We start from the raw sequence: 22919 nt of genomic DNA on the forward strand, positions 1-22919 counted from the left end.
GTGGTGGGCGCCTGTAATCTCAGCTACTCAGGAGGCTGAGGCAGGAGAATTGCTCGAACCTGGGAGGTGGAGGTTGCAGTGAGCCGTGATTGTGCCATTGCACTCCAGCTTGGGTGAGAAGAACAAAACTGCGTCTCAAAAAAAAAAAAAAAAAAAAAAAGATGGCTTACAGTGGTAGACACTGATCATTATTGAGCACCTAATGTTTACGAGGCATTGGACTAAGGATATTCATTACAAGCATTGTCTCATTTGAGAATCCAGCAAGGGGGATACTTTTATTTCCATTGTACAGGTGAAAAAAATTGAAAGCTAGCGGGGTTAAGTAACTTGTCTAAGGTCACATAGCCAGTAAGAATTTGTAGGTGAAATTAGCTCAAGTTGTTGTTGTTTTCACACAAATAAATTTGTCTCTCAGTTGGGCCTTCAGGGAGAGTGTTAATTTCATTCTGCAGCTAAAAGATGAGCCATCAGGAAGGTTAAGTGCCGTGCTCAAGGACACACAGCTAGGAAGTTTCCAGTCAGGGTTCCAATGCAGGTCTTGGGACTCCAAGCCTAGGACTCTTTCTACTATTATTAGCTGCTCATCCCGAACAGCTTCAAATGTCACTTTGAAACCTCTTAAGTGACAAGTCTCTGGATGCCACGAGAAGAAAATGAGGGCAATTCCAATGCACGTGGCAACAGTAGGGCTCATGCAAAAGATTCCTTAGTCTCCCCCATCTCCCTCCTACTCAGATCTGGCAAAGTAAGGCATTTTTGAAAAGTTTTCCTAGCCACCAAAGTATTACCAGTGACAGTGAGGTGGGTACCTTTTTTAGATCTCTTGGTACTATTCTGTATTTTTCATAATGAGAATGTATTGCTTTGATATGGGGACAGGTTTTAAATTATTTTTAAAAAGATAATTTAAAAGAGATAATGAGAGTTGAATCTGAAAACTGGCAAGACAATTTAGCTGTTCAGATCCTAAATTTAGATCCTAAGGGTGAACACCATGTGTCGACAGTCTTGGACTGGAGCTCACGGAGAGAAGTGGGGACAATTTGGTGGGCGGGATCATGACTCTTTAAGGCAGGCTCACAGGCATAAAGGAGCATGTGCCTCATGCCCTTGGCAATGCAACCAGAAGTCCTAATGGACTTTGTAGGAAACTGAACACCAACAGATTTCTCTTGAGCATTTGAACTCCATAAATAACATCTGTGCATTGCAGCCTAATGAGGAGAGAGGGAGGACTCTGGAGTCAAGCTGCTTGGTTCTGCTATGTTCTTGCTCTGTGGCCCCAGATGTATTGTTTGATCTCTCTCTGCCTCAGTTTCTTCATCTATACAATGGAGACCATAGTAGTACCTACTTCAAAGGTGTAAAGATTATTTAATTGAGTTACTACTAGTAAAAAGCTTGGGAAAATGCTTGCCTCATAGTAAGTGCACAATGAATGTAAACAAATACTCCTTGTTATTATTTTTAGAAATTATGGGTAATCGAAAAAGGAAAATAATCATTTGCATTTCTGTTTTAGAAAAAAAGGCAAAAATAAATCACCTCAGCAATCGCCTGCATTACAACCACTCAGAGATAATCACTATTAGCATCTGGGGATTATATCCTAATGGACTTTGTGTCTTTATTTATTTAGTTATTATTTTTTGAAATGGAGTCTCTCTCTGTCGCCCAGGCTAGAGTGCAATGGCGTGATCTTGGCTCTGCAACCTCCACCTCCCAGGTTCAAGCAATTCTCCTGCCTCAGCCTTCTGAGTAGCTGAGATTACAGGTGCCTGCCACCATGCCCGGCTAATTTTTGTATTTTTAGTAGAGACGGGGTTTCACCATGTTGCCCAGGCTGGTCTTGAACTCCTGATCTCAGGTGATTCACCCGCCTTGGCCTCCCAAAGTGCTGAGATTACAGGCCGTCTTTATCCATTTATATATTATATGTAAGCATATATCTTCCCTTAGTTTTTTTTTTTTTTTTTTTTTTTGGAAACAGTTCTGTTTGCTTTATTTTTCTTTTTTTGGAGACAGAGTCTTGCTCTGTCCCCCAGGCTGGAGGGCAGTGGCAAAATCATAGCTCACTGTAGTCTCAACCTCCTGAGCTTTAAGAGATCCTCCTGCTTCAGTCTCCTGAGCAGCTGGGTCTACAGGCATGCACCACCATACTCAGTTATTTATTTTTTATTTTTTTAGCGGATACAGGGTCTCTTAACATTGCCCAGGCTAGTCTCGAACTCTTCAAGTGACCTTCCCACCTTGGCCTCCCAAAGCACTGGGATTGCAGGTGTGAGCCTCTGTGTCCAGCCTCAGTTCTGTTTACTTGCCCATAGAGTGTTTGGCAAGCTGGTTGATCTGGGAAGGAGGTTACGTAACACAGATCCATTCCTTCAACCAACAAGTATTCCTTGACTGTCTACCATGTGCTGGGCCCTGTTCTAGATGCTGAGGACAGAGCAGTGAACAAAATAGGAAAGAAAAGTCCCTGCTGTCAGAGAACTTACATTCTAGTGCAGTCACACAGACAATAATCAAAATGATTCATTAAAATCCTAGGCAATTGGCCAGATGTGGTGGGTCACACCTGTAATTCCAGCACTTTGGGAAGCCAAGGAGAGTGGATCACTTGTGGTTGGGAGTTCGAGACCAGTCTGGCCAACATGGTAAAACCTCATCTCTACTAAAAATACAAAAATTAGCCAGGTGTGGTGGCACATGCCTGTAATCCCAGCTACTTAGGAGGCTGAGGCAGGAGGATCACTTGAACCTGGGAAGTGGAGGTTGCAGTGAGCCAAGATCATGCCATTGCACTCCAGCCTGGGTGACAGAGTGAGACCCTATCCCCAAAATAAATAAATAAATAAATTAATTAATTTTCTCAGTTCTGCCACTTCAAAGCTGTGTGACCAAAGGTGAATGATTTAACCTCTGAGACACAGTTTCCTCCCTTGAAAGATAGGGGCAATAATAGTTTCCTTTTTTTTTTTTTTTTTTTTTTTTTGCTATGGAGTCTCACTCTGTGGCCCAGGTTGGAGTGCAATGGTGTGATCTTGCCTCACTGCAACCTCTGCCTCCTAGGTTCAAGCAATTCCGTAGCCTCAGCCTCCCGAGTAGCTAGGATTACAGGCGCCCGCCATCACGCCTGGCTAATTTTTGTATTTTTAGTAGAGACAGGGTTTCACCATGTTGGCCAGGCTGGTCTCAAACTCCTAACCTCAAGTGATCTGCCTACCTTGGCCTCCCAAAGTGCTGGGATTACAAGCATGAGCCACTGCTCCCGGTCAGGCAATAATAATTTCTACTCATTCTGTTTGCTGTGAAGATTAGAAATAATATATGCAAAGTGCCTGGCATGTAGTTGGCACTCAATAAATCAGAGCTGCTATGAGGATTGTGGATCTTTGCAGACACCCAACGTTTGGCAGCCACAGGTAGGAAATGCTGTCCTGTAGGCCGGGCCACAGCTTGACAAGGCAGACAGAATTTCACATCGCCCTCCCGGTTAGCTCCAACTTGCATTAGAAAGAGTCATTCTGGATGTGACAGGCCCAAATGTAGTGACAGGAGGAGTCTATGCTTCCTACCTTCTCAAACATGTGATCAAACTTCACAAAAATCTCCTTTAAACCTCCCTACTCTTTTCCTCCAAACTTTCTCAAATTGCCAAATACCAAATTCATGCTTCCCTCTTCTCTGCCTCACACTCTAAACTTCCAGATTTACTCTCTGCCTCCCCCAGTGATCCCACCTCGCTTTCCCCAACAAAAGCCCAGTAGTGAGCAGAACATTCACCATCTATTGTTCTTGCCTTCAACGTCGAGACCAAACTCCCAAACCTGGCAACAGCCACCAAAACAGCAGCAACAGGTTTTCAAGGTTTAGATTTGCCCAGACAGCAGGGCTCTTGCCTGAGAGGCAGGAGATTCTACAGCAAACACCTATGGGATATTCTGTTTTACTGTTATAGAGATTTCCTGATTCAACGATTCAATTTTTCAAAGCGGAAAGCAAGGTCCATGTAGCTGGTAAATTGCAGAGTCGAACAGGAACTCAGATCCCCTGAATTTCAGACCAAAAGAAACTGCATTAGTGAGAAGAGCCTCGCTAAGGAAGATTTTGAATCCAAAGCTATTACTGGGATCTTGTAGCTAATCCATAGTATTAGGGCTTTGCTGATGTGGTTACAACACATTCTCTACTAAGAATAAACCCATGTAATCACTTTTTCTGGCCTCTAGCCTGACACAGCTTATAAATTTTCCCCCAGGAGATTCTAATCTACAGCCAGCATTGAGAACCACTGCTGTACAAAAATATGGAATAAAAACCGGAATAAAAACTTTATTTTTGCTGACAGCTTTAAAAAATATTACTAAAACCAGCCACCAGTTACTGACCATTCACTTTGTGCCAGAGATCTGTTTAATTCCATACACGGCTGTTTTATTTAATCCTCACAGTAGCCCTTTGTGGCAGATCCTAATTGTCCCCACATAACAGAGGAGAAAACAGCCTGGTGAGGATTAACAACTTGTCCAGGAACCACACTGATGGTAAAAGGCAGGAGCTCGGTTCCGTCAGACCCTCCAAAGCCAGTATTTTTATTTTATGTTTTTTGGAGACAGGGTCTTACTCTGTTGTCCAGGCTGGAGTACAGCAGTGTGATCATGGCTTTCTGAAGCCTCGACCTCCCAGAACGAAGAGATCCTCTTGCCTCAGCCTCCCAAGTAGCTGGGACCACATACACACACCACCACACCCAGCTAGTTTTCATAATTTTGTAGAGATAGAGTCTCCCTATGTTGCCCTGGCTGGTCTGGAACTCCTGGGCTCTCAAGTGATCCTCCCATCTTGGCCTCTCAAAGTGTTGGTATTACAAGCAAGAGCCACTGCACCTGGCTGCCAATATTCTTAACAATATATATAAACCATATGTCGAATGCTTTGCTTAATTAATAATTATCATTTATTGATCACTTATTATGGGTCAGGCACTATTCCAGTTCATTTAATCCTCACAAAAACTCTATGGTTTGGTTACTAGTATTAGTATTGTCATTATATTGCCAGACAAACTGAGTCACAGAGAGGTTAAACTGAGTCACAGAGAAGTTAAGCAACCTGCTCGAGGTTGTACAGTGAGAAATGGGAAACTTAACCCAATCTGGTCATGAGCCGTCTAGGGTTTGTAGATTTATCTATATCCTTCAAAAGCATTCTGCATCGGCCAGGCACGGTGGGTCATGCCTGTACCCCAGCACTTCGGGAGGCTGGGGTGGGCAGATCACAAGGTCAAGAGATCAAGACCATCCTGGCCAACATGGTGAAACCTCGTCTCTACTAAAAATACAAAATTTAGCCGGGTTTGGTGGCTCGCTCCTGTAGTCCCAACTACTTGGGAGGCTGAGGCAGGAGAATCACTTGAACCCGGGAGGCGGAGGTTGCAGTGAGCCGAGATCACATCAGAGATGAAGCCATGAAGTTGGAAGTGGTCATTCGCATAAACTTAAATATAGGATCTTGAACTTTTAGGGCAAATCATTAAGAAACGAAATCATCTTTTATGTTTAAATCTCAGAACAGTAGGGATTTTCAGGCATTTCAGTAGGACGCTTGTGCCATGTCATAGCTGTGCAGACTTTTGCAAATTTTAAATGAAAAGATATGTGTAAAAGTTGATGTCATCCAAATATCCCCAGACACTGGTGAGTCCTAAAAATGGAATTGATGAAGGCAGTGCCAAGGCATGAAGTCACTAGATGTCTCTTAATCAAATTATTTATTTTGCAGGTTAAAATGGAGAAGGAACTAAGTTTTGAGGGACTATGAAAGAAAAAAATGAAATGACACCTTAGATTTACAGATATATGTCTTCTGAAGGAGTCATGGTCCTATCAAAACAATGACCTCATTTAGAATTATTACTGAGGCATAAGAATTCTCATTTTACAAGTAGAGAAAATGTAGCACAAAGATGACATCACCCATCAAAAGTCCCACAGTGGGTTGGCAGCATTAAGTATAAATTAATATAACATTTTTGGATGACAATATGGTGATCACTGTCTAAATTTAATACGTGTGTGTCCTTTGACCCAGCAATTCCACTTCTAGGAATTTATCCTATAGATATACTTCTACAAGTCTTGGTGCAGTGGCTCACGCCTGTAATTCCAGCACTTTGAGAGGCCGAGGTAGGTGGATCACCTGAGGTCAAGAGTTCGAGCTAGCCTGGCCAACGTGGCAAAACCCTGTCTCTACTAAAAATATAAAAATTAACCGGGTGTGGTGGCACTCGCCTGTAATCCCAGCTACTTAAGAGGCTGAGGCAGGAGAATTGCTTGAATCCGGGAGGCGGATGTTGCAGTGACCCGAGACTGTGCCACTGCACTCCAGTCTGGGCAACAGAACAAGACTCTGTCTCAAAAAAAAAAAAAAAAAAAAGAAAAAGAAAAACAAATACTTCTACAAGTAAGCTAGAATATATAGCTACACCAATGTTTATGGAACATGGTTCATAATACAAGCCAACTATCCATTCATAGGAATTGGTTTTATAAAAGTATGGTACAGCGCTATCATTTTTATGGAGCCACTAAAAATAATGGAATAGATCTGTGTGTGCTGGCACGAAACAGATGGCAATGATACATTGTCAAGTGAAGAAAAAACAAGCAAGTTACGGTACAGCATATGTAATATGGTTACATGCTTATAAATATATATATTTATGGTTTTTTTTGTTTTTTTGAGACAGTCTTGCTCTGTCACCCAGGCTAGAGTGCAGTAGTGCGATCACGGCTCACTTCAACCTCCACCTCCTGGTTCACACAATTCTCATGCCTCAGCCTTCCAAATAGCTGGGACTACAGGCATGTGCCACCACGCCTGGCTATTTTTTTTGTATTTTTAATAGAGACGGGATTTCACCATGTTGGCCAGGCTGATCTCGAACTCCTGGCCTCAAGTGATCCACCTGCCTCGGCCTCCCAAAGTGCTGGGGCTATACGTGTGAGCCACCGTGCCAGGCCTATATTTATTTGTATGTTGATAGATGAATGGGAAAACTATGGGCTGATATACTCAACAGTGATTGTCTTTGGAAAATACATCACTAAAACTTGACCTTTTTTGTTAGATGACAGACTGTTGGTCACAAAGGTTCTCAACTAATGCTAGAACCCACTTCCTGAGCCACAGGCTAGAGTGTTCCCTGTACCCAGGTTCCCTCTCTGGTGGCCAAACCCTTCTCTGCTCCTCAAATGTAGAGGGACAGAGGATTTGGAAGGAGGGAGAAAAGCATATCCTTATGCTGATTCACTTAACCCTGGTTTCTTGCTTTAGTGAAAATATCTTCCCAAAACACTCATGTATATCCTGCAGCCTTTGAATGGTGCTCTCAGCCTCCTCTACCACCAAGCCTCCCCTGTACTTGTGGTCTGTGGGCACTTCAGTGTCAGGGTGCAGGTTGGGAGGCATGGCCAGACACTGCCTGCTGTCCAGCCTGTGGGTCCTTAGTTACCATGCTGGGAAGCTTTGCAGTGGACCACTGTGGCCTACTGGGCACTTGGGTTACAGAACAGCATGGCCTGGGATGGCCCTAGCCTCTTTGGTATCAGGTAGATTCGGGTTCAAATCCCTGGTCTCTGGCCTGACTGGCTACGTGGACTTGTGCAAGCCATGTATCCTCCCAGCTCCGGTTTCCTCATCTGTACAATGGAGATAATCTCACCTCTCTGAGATATCAGGTGTGAGGACTACATGGAAACATAAGGTGCTTAGTGTAGTGTCTGGCACATGGTATAAGCTCCATCGCTCATAGCTACTCCCTAGTTGCAGACATCCTTCTCTGCTCTTGGCAGTGCATCCAATTACATGGGCTAGGAAGGAAAGAACTAAGTTCCAGCATATCTTATTTATTTATTTATTTATTTTGAGACGAGGTCTTGCTCATTGCCCAGGCCGGAGCGCAGTGGTGCAGTCACAGCTCACTGCAGCCTCATGTTCCTAGGCTCAAGCAATCCTCCCACCTCAGCTTCCTGAGTAGCTGGGACTACAGGAGTGCGCTACCACGCCTGGCTAATTTTATTTTTTGTAGAGACGGGGTCTCATTGTGTTGCCCAGACTGGTCTCGAACTCCTAGGCTCAGGCAATTTTCCTGCCTTGGCCTTCTAAAGTGCTGGGATTACAGCCACGACCCCAGCCTTCAGCATAGCCTGAGGTCACAAGCAGGTGGGGTGGCTAAAATGAGGTGTTCATTTTAAGAATAGCCTTTAGGCCGGGCGCGGTGGCTCAAGCCTGTAATCCCAGCACTTTGGGAGGCTGAGACGGGCGGATCACAAGGTCAGGAGATCGAGACCATCCTGGCTAACACGGTGAAACCCCGTCTCTACTAAAAAAATACAAAAAACTGGCCGGGCGCGGTGGCTCAAGCCTGTAATCCCAGCACTTTGGGAGGCCGAGACGGGCGGATCACGAGGTCAGGAGATCGAGACCATCCTGGGTAACACAGTGAAACCCCATCTCTACTAAAAATACAAAAACTTAGCCGGGCGAGGTGGCAGGCGCCTGTAGTCCCAGCTACTCGGGAGGCTGAGGCAGGAGAATGGCGTGAACCCGGGAGGCGGAGCTTGCAGTGAGCTGAGATCCAGCCACTGCACTCCAGCCTGGGTGACAGAGCGAGACTCCGTCTCAAAAAAAAAAAAATACAAAAAACTAGCCGGGCGAGGTGGCGGGCGCCTGTGGTCCCAGCTACTCCGGAGGCTGAGGCAGGAGAATGGCGTAAACCCGGGAGGCGGAGCTTGCAGTGAGCTGAGATCCGGCCACTGCACTCCAGCCTGGACGACAGAGCCAGACTCAGTCTCAAAAAAAAAAAAAAAAAAAAAAAAAAAAGAATAGCCTTTAAACCACAGGGAAATCCTAATCACTAGGATTTGTCATTGTAATCTAAATTAAAATTAGGGAAAAGAACTTTCTCCCATATCCACCCTCTACTCCCGGCTTTCATGTCTTCCCTCTAGAAGGAAATATTGCTCTAAGAAACTTACTATATTCGGGAATAAAATGGTGTTCAGTATGTTATACAGTGTCCTCTTTATGAAAGAAAAATCAAATCTCAGCTCCAGGAATGTGTGCTTCCAAGAAACTTACTTAATCTTGAGGACACAATAAACCATTAATGATCCTATTTCCTTTATTGTTGTGGCTTCCAGGAAGCTCAGAGCCATATTTCTATTTATTATAGGAACATTTTTGAGGCCATGATGCATATTGTATAATGTATTAGGGAAGTTCTGAGTATTTCTTGAACAAATGGTTTGTCTTTTTTCTTATGGACACTGTGAATTTATGTAATAGATTCTATTTCCATCTTTACTTTGGCACGTTTTCCTAAGAAACTTCTACCTTGGTCAAAGGGTACAAACTTTCAGTTATAAGATGAATAAGTTCTGGGGATCTAATGAAAAGTATGGTAACTACAGTTAATAATACTGAATTGTTTATTTAAAAATTGATGAGAGAGCAGATTTTAAGTGTCCTCACCACACACATACACACACACAAATCGTAACTATGGGTGACGGATGTGTTCATTAATTTGATCATAGTAATAATTACACAGTGTGTATGATACGGTTTGGCTCTGTGTCCCCACCCAAATTCATCTTGAATTGTAATCCCCACATGTGGAGGCAGGGATCTGGCGGGGGTGACTGGATCACGGGGGAGACTTCCACCATACTGTTCTTATGATAGTGAGTGAGTTCTCATGAGATCTGATGGTTTATGTTTGACAGCTCCCCCCTCACTCTCTCTCTCTCCTGCTGCCATATAAGACGTGTCTTGCTTCCCTTTTGCCTTCCGCCATGATTGTAAGTTTCCTGAGACCTCCCCAGCCGTGCAGAACTATGAGTGCATTAAACCTCTTTTCTTTATAAATAACCCAGTCTCAGGTATTCTTTATAGCAGTGTGAAAACGGACTAATACAGTGTACAAATAATCATGCTGCACACCTTGAATATATATAATTTTTATTTGTCAGCATAGGCCTTGAAATTAAGTATTTTACTTACAGCACTGAGTGGCTTTATTTTTTTCCCTAACCTTAATTATTCCTTAATAACCACGTTTACCTAAAAATATCATATTGCGTGTATTTCTGTAACTACTAAAAACCACTCTTGGAATGAAGTAGGAAATAAACAGTTAAGCAAACAAAAAGTAGACAATTCATTTCCTTTGACAGATCAACCAATCTCTCCCTCCAAGTCTCTGCCTTTTCTTCAAAACATTAAGAAGTGATAGTTATTTAGAGATTATTTCTGCATATGTAAAGAATACGCACACAAACACATATATGATAAATTTATCTGATTATATATATGATGTATATATATGTGTGTGCATATATATATACACACACACATATGTAATTTAATCTGATCTTATGGGAATAATTTCTATGATTTCTTTCTCCCTGCTCATACTAGATGTCCAAATAAAATATGGATATTCAATTACAAAGCACATTTGAAAACAAATACTATGTGAGGCTAAAAATATGCTATTAATCGAGACACGATTTTTTTTACTACATCTCAAAATTGACTTGGGCGTCTTATTTTAAACTACATTGGCTGAAATTCTTACCATTCACATTTTAAAATAATTCCTGCATCTGTCCTGATGGATAGAGACTTGAAGATAACTTCATACCACTTCCGTCCTAGAAGAAAATACTGTTTGGGACAGGCAGCCTCTGACTCACTGTAATGTGAGACGGGCTATATATGAGCATGTTTCCACCACCCCGACAGCTGATGTGACTCTCCCTCAGACCTCCTGTCTGCCCAAGGTTGCTCTAAGCTATGAACTTGGTAAAATCTATTTGTATTGTAAATGCCGGAGCACAATGTGGATAAAATGGCAACACCTTAAAAAGATACGCCTGTCTCCTGGATTTGTACATAGATGAGCTTTTTTTTTTTTTTTAAATGAAGTTGAAAAACCATTTTCATTTGCAATCACCCCACTATTTTTTATTGCAAGTCTAAAGGAGAACTAGCATGCGCTTAACATCCGCTTTCAAACTGCTTCACTGGAAGCCTTTGAGGTCTAATTGAGGGGTCACGTTGGCTGGGGAGATTTATTTTGTAACCCCCCACACTATCCAGATTCATAAGGTTTAAAATAGGAAGTAACTCTAGCGCATGAGCTTAATGAAATGATTCAACTCGGCGACAGTTAAAGGGAACAAGAAGTTCTGCTTCGCTTGATGTGCAGCAGGTTGTACTCTGCTTCTCATAATTCTGCCCCTAGCTGGAGGCTTCAGTCCATGAAAACAAACAGCAAGCACCCTGAAGCCCAGATAGGAAATTGAACAGGTCGTATGCCATGTTCCAGAAGATTCCAGAGAAGTTGGGTCTGAGGGCAGAACCTAAAAGAATGTCTTAACTCTCTGCATCTGTCCTCCAGGATGTGTTAGAACACTGGACAGAGACGGGGAAGTCCTGGACCCAGTCCCAGGCTCTCCTCTGCTGTGTGACCTTGCGCAAGTCACTCAGTCTTGCTGGAACTCAATTTCTTCATATGTAAAATGAAGCCCAGAGCTTCATCCCCTAAATATGTACAGACCACCTGCTCTGTGCCAGGCTCATGATGAATAAGACAGACGCGGTCCCTACATGAAAGCCCATGGAGCTTGGAGTCTATTGGAAGAAATCAACACAAATATTTTAACAATACTATCATGACAATAACTCACATTTATGGGAACCATATGCCAGGACTTGTTCTAAAGATCATCATCTCTTATAATCTTATAATAACATCTGTATGAGACAGACACTATTATTACTATCTCATTACCATTTTGCACAAGGGAAAACTGAGGCTTCATGAAGTTCACTAGATCAGGTTTACATGGATAGAAGTGGTACTCAGGATTCCAAGGGCAGGTCTGGCCAACTCCCAAAGCCGGGGACAGACTTTAGAATTGGCTTGTTTGCCCAAAGGCCATTTCATGGTCTCAGCGTAAATAGGAACCTATCCATGGGTTCACACTGGGTTATTTACCGAAGAGGTGTTTCTTGTTTGGAAAGCACAGCTCACTCCTTCCGGAGCCCTTGGAAGGTGGCACAGGAAGCCAGCAGCAGATGGTGGAAGTGGAATTGCTTCCACCAGCCCCTCCAGCCCCTTTGCTGCGGACTGGATAATGGCATGAACTCCAGGTCTATTCTCCCTGCTCCAGAGCGAGCCCAATCAGTCAATCAACCAACCGCAAATCAACTCCAAAGAATACAGACCAACAGAAAGAAACAGGCATGCTGCACTTTCCTCGACCTTTAAACTGATTATAGCCCTGATTGCCTTCCAGTTTTGAAGCCAAATGAAACTGCAGTGGTGCATGGAACAGAGGCCTGTGCTGAGCCAGCCAAACAGTAATAGCTCAAGCTGCTTCTTTATAAGGGCAGCTTAGACTGACAATTTGATGTGCTCCTACTCTGCACCAGGAACTTTCTGTTTATTGACTCGTTTAAAACTCACAGCTTCATTCATTCATTCATTCATTCATTCGTTCAACTGATATTTATCTGCCACTCACTTTGTGCCAGGCACTGTACTAGGAGATAAACCAGGCAGACACATCACATCAGGAGGTACCATGATGTCAATGTGTCCTATTATTTCATGTAGGTTACATGCTAGTGGGGAAGACAATTGTCCAGTAAATAAATTTAGGTTGGTGCAAAAGTAATTGCATTTAATGTCATTATTTTTAATGGCAAAAACCGCAATTATTTTTGTACCAACCTAATAGCAGCTGTACAGTCAAGCATCAGCAGGACTTGTCCAGAGCTGAGAGCACAGGCCCAAAGGACTCCACATTTAAAGAAAGCACAAAACAACTGGGCATCTCACATCTCTTTAGGTTCTCCATCCTGGCTGAGCAATAGGCACAGTGGCTGATGCCCATAATCCCAGCACTCTGGGAGGCCAAGGAAGGAAGATAATGTGAGGTCAGGAGTTCAGGACCAGCCTGGCCAACATGGTGAAACCCCGTCTCTACGAAAAATATGAAAATTAGCTGGGCATGGTGGCAAATGCCTGTAATCCCACCTACTTGGGAGGCGAAGGCATGAGAATCGCTTGAACCCCAGAGATGGAGGTTGCAGTGAGCCGAGATTATGCCACTGCACTCCAGCCTGGGTGACAGGGCGAGATCCTGTCTCAGAAAAAAAAAAAAAAGAAAAGGAATAGAAAGTACAGAGTCCCAGGGTGAGAAGGCATTGGCAAATTGCAAGAACAGAAAAGAGACTAGAGGGGCTGCAGTCCACTGAAGGAGGATGGGGACAGGGTAGGATGGGGAGGTTAGAGGACCCAAGGCATGATGGCCTGTGGCCTGCTGAGGGATGTATGACTATTTTTTGTAGTTTCTCATAATCATAATCATAAAGTACTATGTGCTTATCTAAAAGATTCCAACAGTGTGGTTCCACCCCTCTGGTCCAAATTCTCAAAGGTAACTACCAATAATTTTCTTCCAGACTGTTTAGCATCTCTGTGTTTCCATGCATATATATATATATTTTTTTTTTCTTTTTTTTTTTTTTTTGAGACGGAGTCTGGCTGCGTTGCCTAGGCTGGAGTGCAGTAGCACGATCTCGGCTCACTGCAACCTCTGCCTTCTGGGTTCAAGTAGCTGGGATTATAGGTGCCTACCACAAAGCCTGGAAAATTTTTGTATTTTTAGTAGAGACAGGGTTTCACTATGTTGGCCAGGCTGGTCTTGAATTTCTGACCTGAGGTGATCCACCTGCCTCAGGCTTCCAAAGTCCTAGGATTACAGACCATGCATATATTTTTTATATGAATAAAATCTTATAGTTCTGCAATTTAATTTTCTCCACTTGAAAACATATCAGGCCAGGCGCAGTGGCTCACACCTGTAATCCCAGCACTTTGGGAGGCCGAGGCAGGCGGATCACCTGAGGTCAGGAGTTTGAGACTAGCCTGGCCAATATGGATGGTGAAACTCCATCTCTACTAAAAATACAAAAATTAGCCAGGCATGGTGGCAGGCGCCTGTAATCCCACCTACTCGGGAGGCTGAGGTAGGCGAATTGCTTGACTCCGGGAGGCAGAGGTTGCAGTGAGCCAAGATCGACCCACTGCACTCCAGCCTGAGTGACAGAGAGAGACTCCATCTCAAAAAAAAAAAAAAAAAGAATATATCAGCCAGGTGCGCTGGCTCATGCCTGTAATCCCAGCATTTTGGGAGGCTGAGGTGGGCAGATCACTTGAGGTCAGGAGTTCAAGACTAGCCTGGCCAACATGGTGAAACCCTGTCTCTACTAAAAATACAAAAATTACCCAGGCATGGTGGAGCATGCCTGTAATCCCAGCTACTCAGAAGGCTGAGGCTGGAGAATCATTTGAACCCAGAAGGCGGAGGTTGCTGTGAACCGAGATCGCACCACTGCACTCCAGCCTAGGCGAACAGAGTGAGACTCTGTCTCAAAAAAAAAAAAAAAAAAAAAAAAAAAAAAGAAGATATTGGTTCATGAAATTATGGAGACTGAGAAGTCCCACAATCTGCCATTTGCAAGCCAGAGACACAGGAAGTCCAGAGAACCAATAGTGTAGATTCTAGCCTGGGTCTGAAGGCCTGCAAGCCAGGCGCAGGAAGGGCAGGAGAGATCAAGGCCCCAGCTCACATGGCCAGGCAGAGTTCATGCAACCTTCCTCTACCTTTTTGTTCTATTTAGGCCCTTAACAGATTGGATGAAGCCCAGTGGGGAGGTCCATCTGCTTTATTCAGTCAATCAAATCAAATGCTAATCTCTCTGGAAACACCTTGACAGACAGACCTAGAAATAATGTTTAATCTGGGTATCTCACAGCCCAGTAAAGTTGACACATAAAATTAGCCATCGAAAAAGGGGAGAAGACAAGCATAAAATACCATTTGAGTTCAGACACACAATCAACAACTTAGAAGAATAACTATAACTATCCATCATACTGATAGACACTGTGTTTCCAAAATAATGGGTTATTCTTGATGTCTTGTAGCTTCAAAAATAGAAACCTGCAGACACAGGGAGACATTGAATTTGTCCCTGTGGGAGAGAAATAGCCCTGTAAATTATATCACATCACCTCTGTCATTGCACAGCAGAATCTTAATATGCGGCCACTTCCCCCATGCACAAGCTGAGTTCCATGCAGACAAGGACCTTACAAAACCTCAGAGGGCCTCCTTCTTGAGCCTGGAATAAGAATCAGGCTTTTCTTGAATGAACTAAGGACTGTGAATCCAGCAACTTACCTTTTTGTTCTTGCTTGGCCCAGAAAATTTTGACTCGCTGGTGAATGTGCTTGGCCTCGCGCAGTTTCTTCTGCCACTGACGCAGCTCTTGAATCTCAGGATCACAGCGAACCTGGAAAATCCCAGTAAAACTTCAGCCCCTTTTCAACATACTTCTGTACACGAGCTTATTAACCCTGCATGGAAAATCCTTTACAAACCAATTGGATGTACTTTTGATTCTCAATGAATCATCGTCCTAAATGAATTATTGACACTCCTAGAGCTTACGTCATATTTGAGCATAAATGAGGTTGTGTGAAGATTTGCTATAGTAACAGTAGGTTAAGAACGAGCAGGTCTGTGCTGTCCAATAGAAAGATAATGCAGCCACCACATTTGTAACTTTAAACTTCCTAGCTGGCATCTCATTTTAAAAAGTAAAAGCAAGCAGATAAGATTATTTTTAAGAACGTATTTCACGGCCGGGCGCGGTGGCTCAAGCCTGTAATCCCAGCACTTTGGGAGGCCGAGATGGGCAGATCACGAGGTCAGGAGATCGAGACCATCCTGGCTAACACGGTGAAACCCCGTCTCTACTAAAAAAATACAAAAATCTAGCCGGGCGAGGTGGCGGGCGCCTGTAGTCCCAGTTACTCAGGAGGCTGAGGCAGGAGAATGACGTGAACCTGGGAGGCGGAGCTTGCAGTGAGCTGAGATCCGGCCACTGCACTCCAGCCTGGGCAACAGAGCCAGACTCCATCTCAAAAAAAAAAAAAAAAAGAATGTATTTCACTTGGCCAGGCATGGTGGCTTATGCCTGTAATCCCAGCACTTTGGGAGGCCGAGGCTGACAGATCACCTGAGGTCAGGAGTTCGAGACCAGTCTGGCCAACATGGTAAAACCCCCTCTCTACTAAAAGTACAAAAATTAGCTAAGCACGGTGGCAGGTGCCTGTAATACCAGCTACTTGGGAGGCTGAGGCAAGAGAATCACTTGAATCCAGGAGGCGGAGGTTGCAATGAACCGAGATCACGCCATTGCACTCCAGCCTGAACAAACAAACAAGAATATATCTCACGTAACTTAAAACATTCAAAATCTTATTACTTCAACATGTAATTAATATAAAAAATTATTATGCAGGGCATGGTGACTCATGCCTGTAAATCCCAGTACTATGAGAGGCCAAGGTAGGAGGATTGCTCAAGCCCAGGTGTTCAAGACCAGCCTGGGCAACACAGCAAGACGTCATCTCTATAAAAAATAAACAAAATTAGCTGCTGGTGGTGAACGCCTGTAGTTCCAGCTACTCAGGAGGCTGAGATAGCAGGATTGCTCGAGCCTGGGAGGTTGAGGCTAAGGTGAGCCAAGACTGTGCCACTGCACTCCAGCCTGGGTGACAGAGTGAGATCCTGTCTCAAAAAAATAAAAATACAAAATTTATGAGTTATCTTACTTTCTGTTTTGCATGCTAAAGTCTTCAACACTGTGTGTTTTTGCACTTAAAACATACTTCATTGGCTGGGCGTGGTGGCTCACGCCTGTAATTGCAGCACTTTGGGAGGCCGAGGCAGGTGGATCACGAGGTCAGGAGATCAAGACCAACCTGGCTAACATAGTGAAACCCTGTCTCTACTAAAAATACAAAAAATTAGCCAGGCGTGCTGGTGGACACCTGTAGTCCCAGCTACTGGGAGGCTGAGGCCTCCGGTAGGAGAGGAGAATGGCGTGAACCCGGGAGGCGGAGCTTGCAGTGAGCCAAGATCGCACCACTGCACTCCAGCCTGGGAGACAGCGAGACTCCATCTCAAAAAAACAAAACAAAACAAAACAAAAAACTTCATTTCAAGTGTTCAACAGACACATGTAGCTGGTGGTTACTACATAGAGCAGCACAGTTCTAGGCTCACCACAGTTAATGCATTAACCACAGTTCTATTTAACACTGACTGCTTACTTCATACCAACTTTAGCGCTAGATGTTGAGATTAAAGAGATGAATAATAGTAATTGTAACAATAATTATTTTTATTTTTATTATAGCTCATATTTATTGAGCATTTATCTCCCAGGCATGGTTTGAAGTATCTTACAAATTTTATTTCATAGAGATAGAGTCTTGCCATGTTGCCCAGGCTGGTCTCAAACTCCTGGGCTCAAGCCTTGGCCTCCAAAAGTGCTGGGATTATGGGTGACAGCCACTGCGCCTGGCCAAATATTTTACAATTTTTTTTTTTTTTTTTGATACGGAGTTTTCGCTCTTGCTGCCCAGGCAGGAGTGCAGTGGTACAATCTCAGCTCACTGCAACCTCCACCTCCCAGGTTCAAGCAATTCTCCTGCCTCAGCCTCCCAAGTAGCTGGAATTACAGGTGTGCGCCACCAGGCCTGGCTAATTTTGTATTTTTAGTAGAGACAGGGTTTCATCATGTTGGTCAGGCTGGTCTCAAACTCCTGACCTCAAGTGAACCATCTGCCTTGGCCTCCCAAAGTGCTGGGATTACAGGTATGAGCCACTGCTCCCGGCCTATTTTATAAATTTGAATCACTAAGCCACACGGATAAGGCAGGATTGGTTATCCCCATGTTACAGATGAGATAACTGAGTTTTAGTGGCTTGCCAAGTCGTATTGGAAATGGTGGAGCTGCAATTAAAACTTGAATGGAGCTGGGCACGGTGGCTCACGCCTGTAATCCCAGCACTTTGGGAGGCTGAGGCGGGCGGATCACAAGGTCAGGAAATCGAGACCACGGTGAAACCCCGTCTCTACTAAAAATACAGAAAATTAGCCAGGCGTGGTAGCGGGTGCCTGTAGGCCCAGCTACTCCGAAGGCTGAGGCAGGAGAATGGTGTGAACCCAGGAGGTGGAGCTGCAGTGAGCAGAGATCGTACCACTGCACTCCAGCCTGGGGGACAGAGCTAGACTCCATCTCAAAAAAAAAAAAAAAAAAAAAAAACCTGAATGGATTGATTCCAGCTGCCCTTGAGAAACTTCAAGTGTAGGAGGAGACACAGGAATAAGATCAGTAAGGTATGGTAAGAGTAGGGAAATTGATGAGTGCAAGGGAAAACAGAGGGGGCGTCCAACCCAGCCTTGGAGAGGTCAGAAAACCCCTGGGCTGTTTTGAAGGATAAACTAGAGCTCGCCATGGGAAGAAGGGATGGAGTGTAATGGTGTTCCTGGGAGGGATACTGGCCTCTGCAAAAGGTGCAGAAGGGTGAAACAGTCTTGGATGATCCAGGAACTCCAAGGCGAGAAAGTAACAAAGGGCTCAGAAAGGCCACAGCCACTCACATCCTTCCTCTTCCTGATTCATCTTTCTACCTCTTCACTTGCCAGAGGAGCTGCATCTCACAAAGCAGATTCCAAGACTGGAAGGGAGTGATTTTATATATGTGGAAGTGTGTCAACTTTATCTTGAAAGATAAGTTAAAGTTACAAAAGAATGCTGCCAGACATACCAAGAAATGAGATCCAAAATTTTCCAAAGAAGTCCCTGACTCAGCTCTCTAGATTAACTATTCAATAGGGCTACTTTGGGGGTTCTCCTTATTTCGGGGGTCCCCAACCCCCGCAGCCACAGGCTGGTACTGGTCCATGGCCTGTTAGGAACCAGGCAGTACGACAGAAGATGAGTGGCGAGTGAACAGTGAAGCTTCATCTGTATCTGCAGCCACTCCCTATTGCTCACATTACCACCCGAGCTCCACCTCCTGTCAGATCAGTGGCGGCATTAGATTCTCATAGGAGCATGAACCTTATTGTGAACTGCATATGTGAGGGATCTAGGCTGCGTGCTCCTTATGAGAATCTAACTAATGCCTGATGATCTGTCACCATCTCCCATCACCCCCCAGATGGGACCACTTAGTTGCAGGAAAACAAGCTCAGGGTTGCCACTGATTCTACATGATGGTGAGTTGTATAATTACTTCATTACATATTATAATGTAATAATAATAAAGTACACAATAAATGTAATGTGCTTGTATCATCCCCAAACCATCCCCTCACCCCAGTCCCCCATGCATGGAAAAACTGTTTTCCATGAAACTGGTCCCTGGTGCCAAAAAGGTTGGGGACCACTGTCTTAATCAGCTTATTTATTTATTTATTTATTTATTTATTTTTAAGAGGCAGTCTCATTCTGCTGCCTAGGCTGGAGTGCAGTGGTGCGATCTCACCTCACTGCAACCTCCGCCTCCTGGGTTCAAGCAATTCTCCTGCCTCAGCCTCACGAGTAGCTGGGATTACAGGCATACACCACCACATCTGACTAATTTTTGTCGTTTTAGTAGAGACTGGGTTTTGCCATGTTGGCCAGGCTGGTCTTGAACTCCTGACCTCAGGTGGTCTGTCCACCTCGGCCTCCCGAAGTGCTAGCATTACAGGTGTGAGCCACTGCGCCCGGCCAGCTCCATTCATTTTAAATGAGGCAGTAGCTGTGTATTCTGGAGGAACAGTTGCCTGAACTGGAATGAGCATGTAGAACTGGGGCAGTCACATTCCACATGCCCAGGTCAGTGCTTCCCTCTCTAGGCCATGGTCCCCTCCTGTCTCTCCAGGGACCCCAGGTGCCCAGAAGGGTGGCTTCCTTGCTCCTCCTCTCTTCTTAAAGTCACAACTCAGACCTGCTGGTCTGATAGTCAGGAACTACTGTCTCTCCTGCTGGGAGGGATGCAGGGCAAACTGAGGCAGAAATAGCAATCTGCCAGGCCTGCAGGACCCAGCATTTAAGAGAAACTGGTGAAGGGAGCGCAGGGTGAGGACAGACCAGAGAGCCAGGCTTGTCTAAAGGGGTCAGCTGCTCCCCAGCTCTGCTGACATGGGGATGCCACCAAGCCAGAGCTCGATCTCTTGCTTTTTCAGATCACCACTGGATCTTGGGACTTCCTATCTTGGTCCCTGGGCTTCCTACCGTGGTCACTGCTATCCTTTGAGGGTGCCCAAGTCTGGGCTCCCAAGTTTCAACGTGCTCAAGTCACCCACACATCCACCATCTTAGGACACAAACACAGTCCCCAAAGGGCGAGATTGAGCCAGGTTTCACCACCAGCTACCTCTAAGCCCCAGAACTACCATTCCCTCTCGTCTCTCCCCTACTGATAGAGGGGCCACCTCTTCCAACTCTTTTAATAATTTTACATCAAAGAGCCTTGTTGTCCTTTCCTTCCACTGAAATTTTATCAGATTCACAAGTAACCTTAGTGATTTTTTAAAAATTTGGTCAAATACACATAGCATAAACTGTACCATTTTAATCCTTCTAAAGTATACAGTTCAGTAGCATTAAGTTACGCTTACAATGTTATGTGACCATTACCATTCTCTCGTTGCAACACATTTTCAGCAGGCCAAAAGGAAATCCCAGATTCTTTAAGCAGTGAATTCCCATTCTCCCCTCTCCCTACCCCAGCCAGCTATAGCCTCTCTGTGTCTTTAGATCCACATTCTCTCTGGATTTGCCTATTCTGGATATTTCCTACAAATGGAATCATATAATCATGTGTCCTTTGTGTCTGGATTCTTCCAGTCAGCATATCATATTTTAAGGTTTATCCAGATTGCAGCATGTATCAATACTTCATTCCTGAATAATATCTATTGTATAGGTATGCCACATTTATTTTTATCCATTCATCACTTAATGGAACATTTGGTTTGCTTTTTTTTTTTTTTTTTGAGACTCTGTCACCCAGGCTGGAAGGCAGTGGTGCGATCTCAGTTCACTGCAACCTCCGCCTCCCTGGTTCAAGCAATTCTCCTGCCTCAGCCTCCCGAGTAGCTGGGATTACAGGCACCTGCCACCATGCCCAACTGATTTTTGTGTTTTTAGTAGAGACAGGGGTTTCACCATGTTGGCCAGCTGCTCTCGAACCCCCGACCTTGCCTTGTGATCCACCTACCTTGGCCTCCCAAAGTGCTGGGATTACAGGTGTGAGCCACTGCCCGGCCTTTTTTTTTTTTTTTTTTTTTGAGACAGGGTCTCATTCTGTCACCCAGATTGTAACGCAGTGATGCATGATCTTGGCTCACTGCAACCTCCACCTCCCAGGGTCAAGCAATCCCCTCACCTCAGCTGGGACTCTAGGCACACCACTGCACCCAGCTAATTTTTAAAATTTTTGCTTTTGCAGAGACAAAGTTTCACTATACTTGGTCTCAAACTCCTGGATTCAAGCAATCCTCCTATCTCAGCCTCCCAAAGTATCTGGATTACAGGTGTGAGCCACCGAGTCCAGCACTTAATGGAACATTTGAGTTGTTTCTACCTTTTGGCTATTGGGAACAGGGCTGCTATGAACATTTTCGTATGAGTTTTTGTTTGTTTATTTATTTATTTATTGAGATGGAGTCTCGCTCTGTTACCCAGGCTGGAGTGCAGCGGCATGGTCTCGCCTCACTGCAACCTCAACTTTCAAGCCATTCTCCTGACTCAGCCTCCTGAGTAGCTGGGATTACAGGCACATGCTACCATGCCTGGCTACTTTTTTGTATTTTTAGTAGACATGGTTTTTCACCACGTTGGCCAGGCTGGTCTTAAACTCCTGACCTCAGGTGATCCACCTGCCTTGGTCTCCCAGAGTGCTGGGATTATAGGCGAGTTTTTGTTTAAATACCTATTTTCAATTTGGAAGCGGAGCTGTCGACCTAGAAGTTGAACTTGTGGGTCACATGGGTAATTTTACATTCAACTTATTGAGAAAACAAACTGGTTGTCACAGTGGCTGAATCATCTTATATTCTCACCAGCAATGAGTGAGGGTTCTAATTGAACCACATTCTTATCAACACTTGTTATTTTCGATTTATTTTAAATTTAAATTTCATTTTTAATTTAATTTAATTTTTTGAAATAGGGTCTCGCTTTTTTGCCCAGGCTGGTCTCAAACTCCTGGTCTCAAGTGATCCTCCCACCTCATTCTTCTGAGCAGCTGTGACTACAGGTGTGTACCACTGTGCCTGGCTCTGTTTGTTTTCACTATAGCCATCCTAGTAGATATGAAATGGCATCTCATTGTGGTTTAAATTTGCACTTCTCTAATGTTTAACGACATCAAGCATCTTTTCAGGTGCTTTTTGGCTGTCTGTATATCTTCTTAGAGAAACGTCTATTCAAGGCCTTTGTCCATTTTATTTGTTTACTTTTTTCTCCCTCCACTTCCCTTTGCCCTTTTGAAAAGTGGGTTGCTTGTCATTTTGTTGTTGAGTTGTAAGAGTTTATTACATGTTTTGGACACTATACCCTTCTCAAATATATTATTTACAAGTATTTTCTGCCATTCTGTAGGTTGTCTTTTCACTCTCTTAATAGTGTCCTTTGATGTAAAAGGTTATCTCTTTTTTTTTTTTTTTTTTTTTTGGAGACAGAGTTTCCCTCTGGTGCCCAGGCTGGAGTGCAATGGCACAATTTTGGCTCACTGCAACCTCTGCCTCCTGGGTTCAAGTGATTCTTGTGACTGGGAACCAAGAGCATGATCTCAGCTCACTGCAACCTCCACCTCTCAGACTCAAGCAATTCTCCTGCTTCAGCCTTCTGAGTAGCTGGGACTACAGGCACCCGCCACCACGACCGGCTAATTTTTGTATTTTTAGTAGAGATGGGGTTT

The 22919-nt window shown here is 44.2% G+C and overlaps 1 protein-coding gene across 3 annotated transcripts in view; it reads right to left on the reverse strand.

The window, feature by feature from the left end:
• Nucleotides 1-22919, reverse strand: part of IQCK (IQ motif containing K) — a 959718-nt gene that overhangs the window by 16613 nt on the left and 920186 nt on the right. For all 3 annotated transcript variants that reach the window (XM_050775025.1, XM_050775026.1, XM_050775027.1), the window contains one exon: nucleotides 15327-15438. In XM_050775025.1, the coding sequence (XP_050630982.1) occupies nucleotides 15327-15438 (112 nt within the window). The remainder of the gene's footprint in view (nucleotides 1-15326; nucleotides 15439-22919) is intronic.

The sequence above is a fragment of the Macaca thibetana genome, chromosome 20 (assembly GCF_024542745.1).
Source record: "Macaca thibetana thibetana isolate TM-01 chromosome 20, ASM2454274v1, whole genome shotgun sequence".
Taxonomy (NCBI): Eukaryota; Metazoa; Chordata; class Mammalia; order Primates; family Cercopithecidae; genus Macaca; species Macaca thibetana.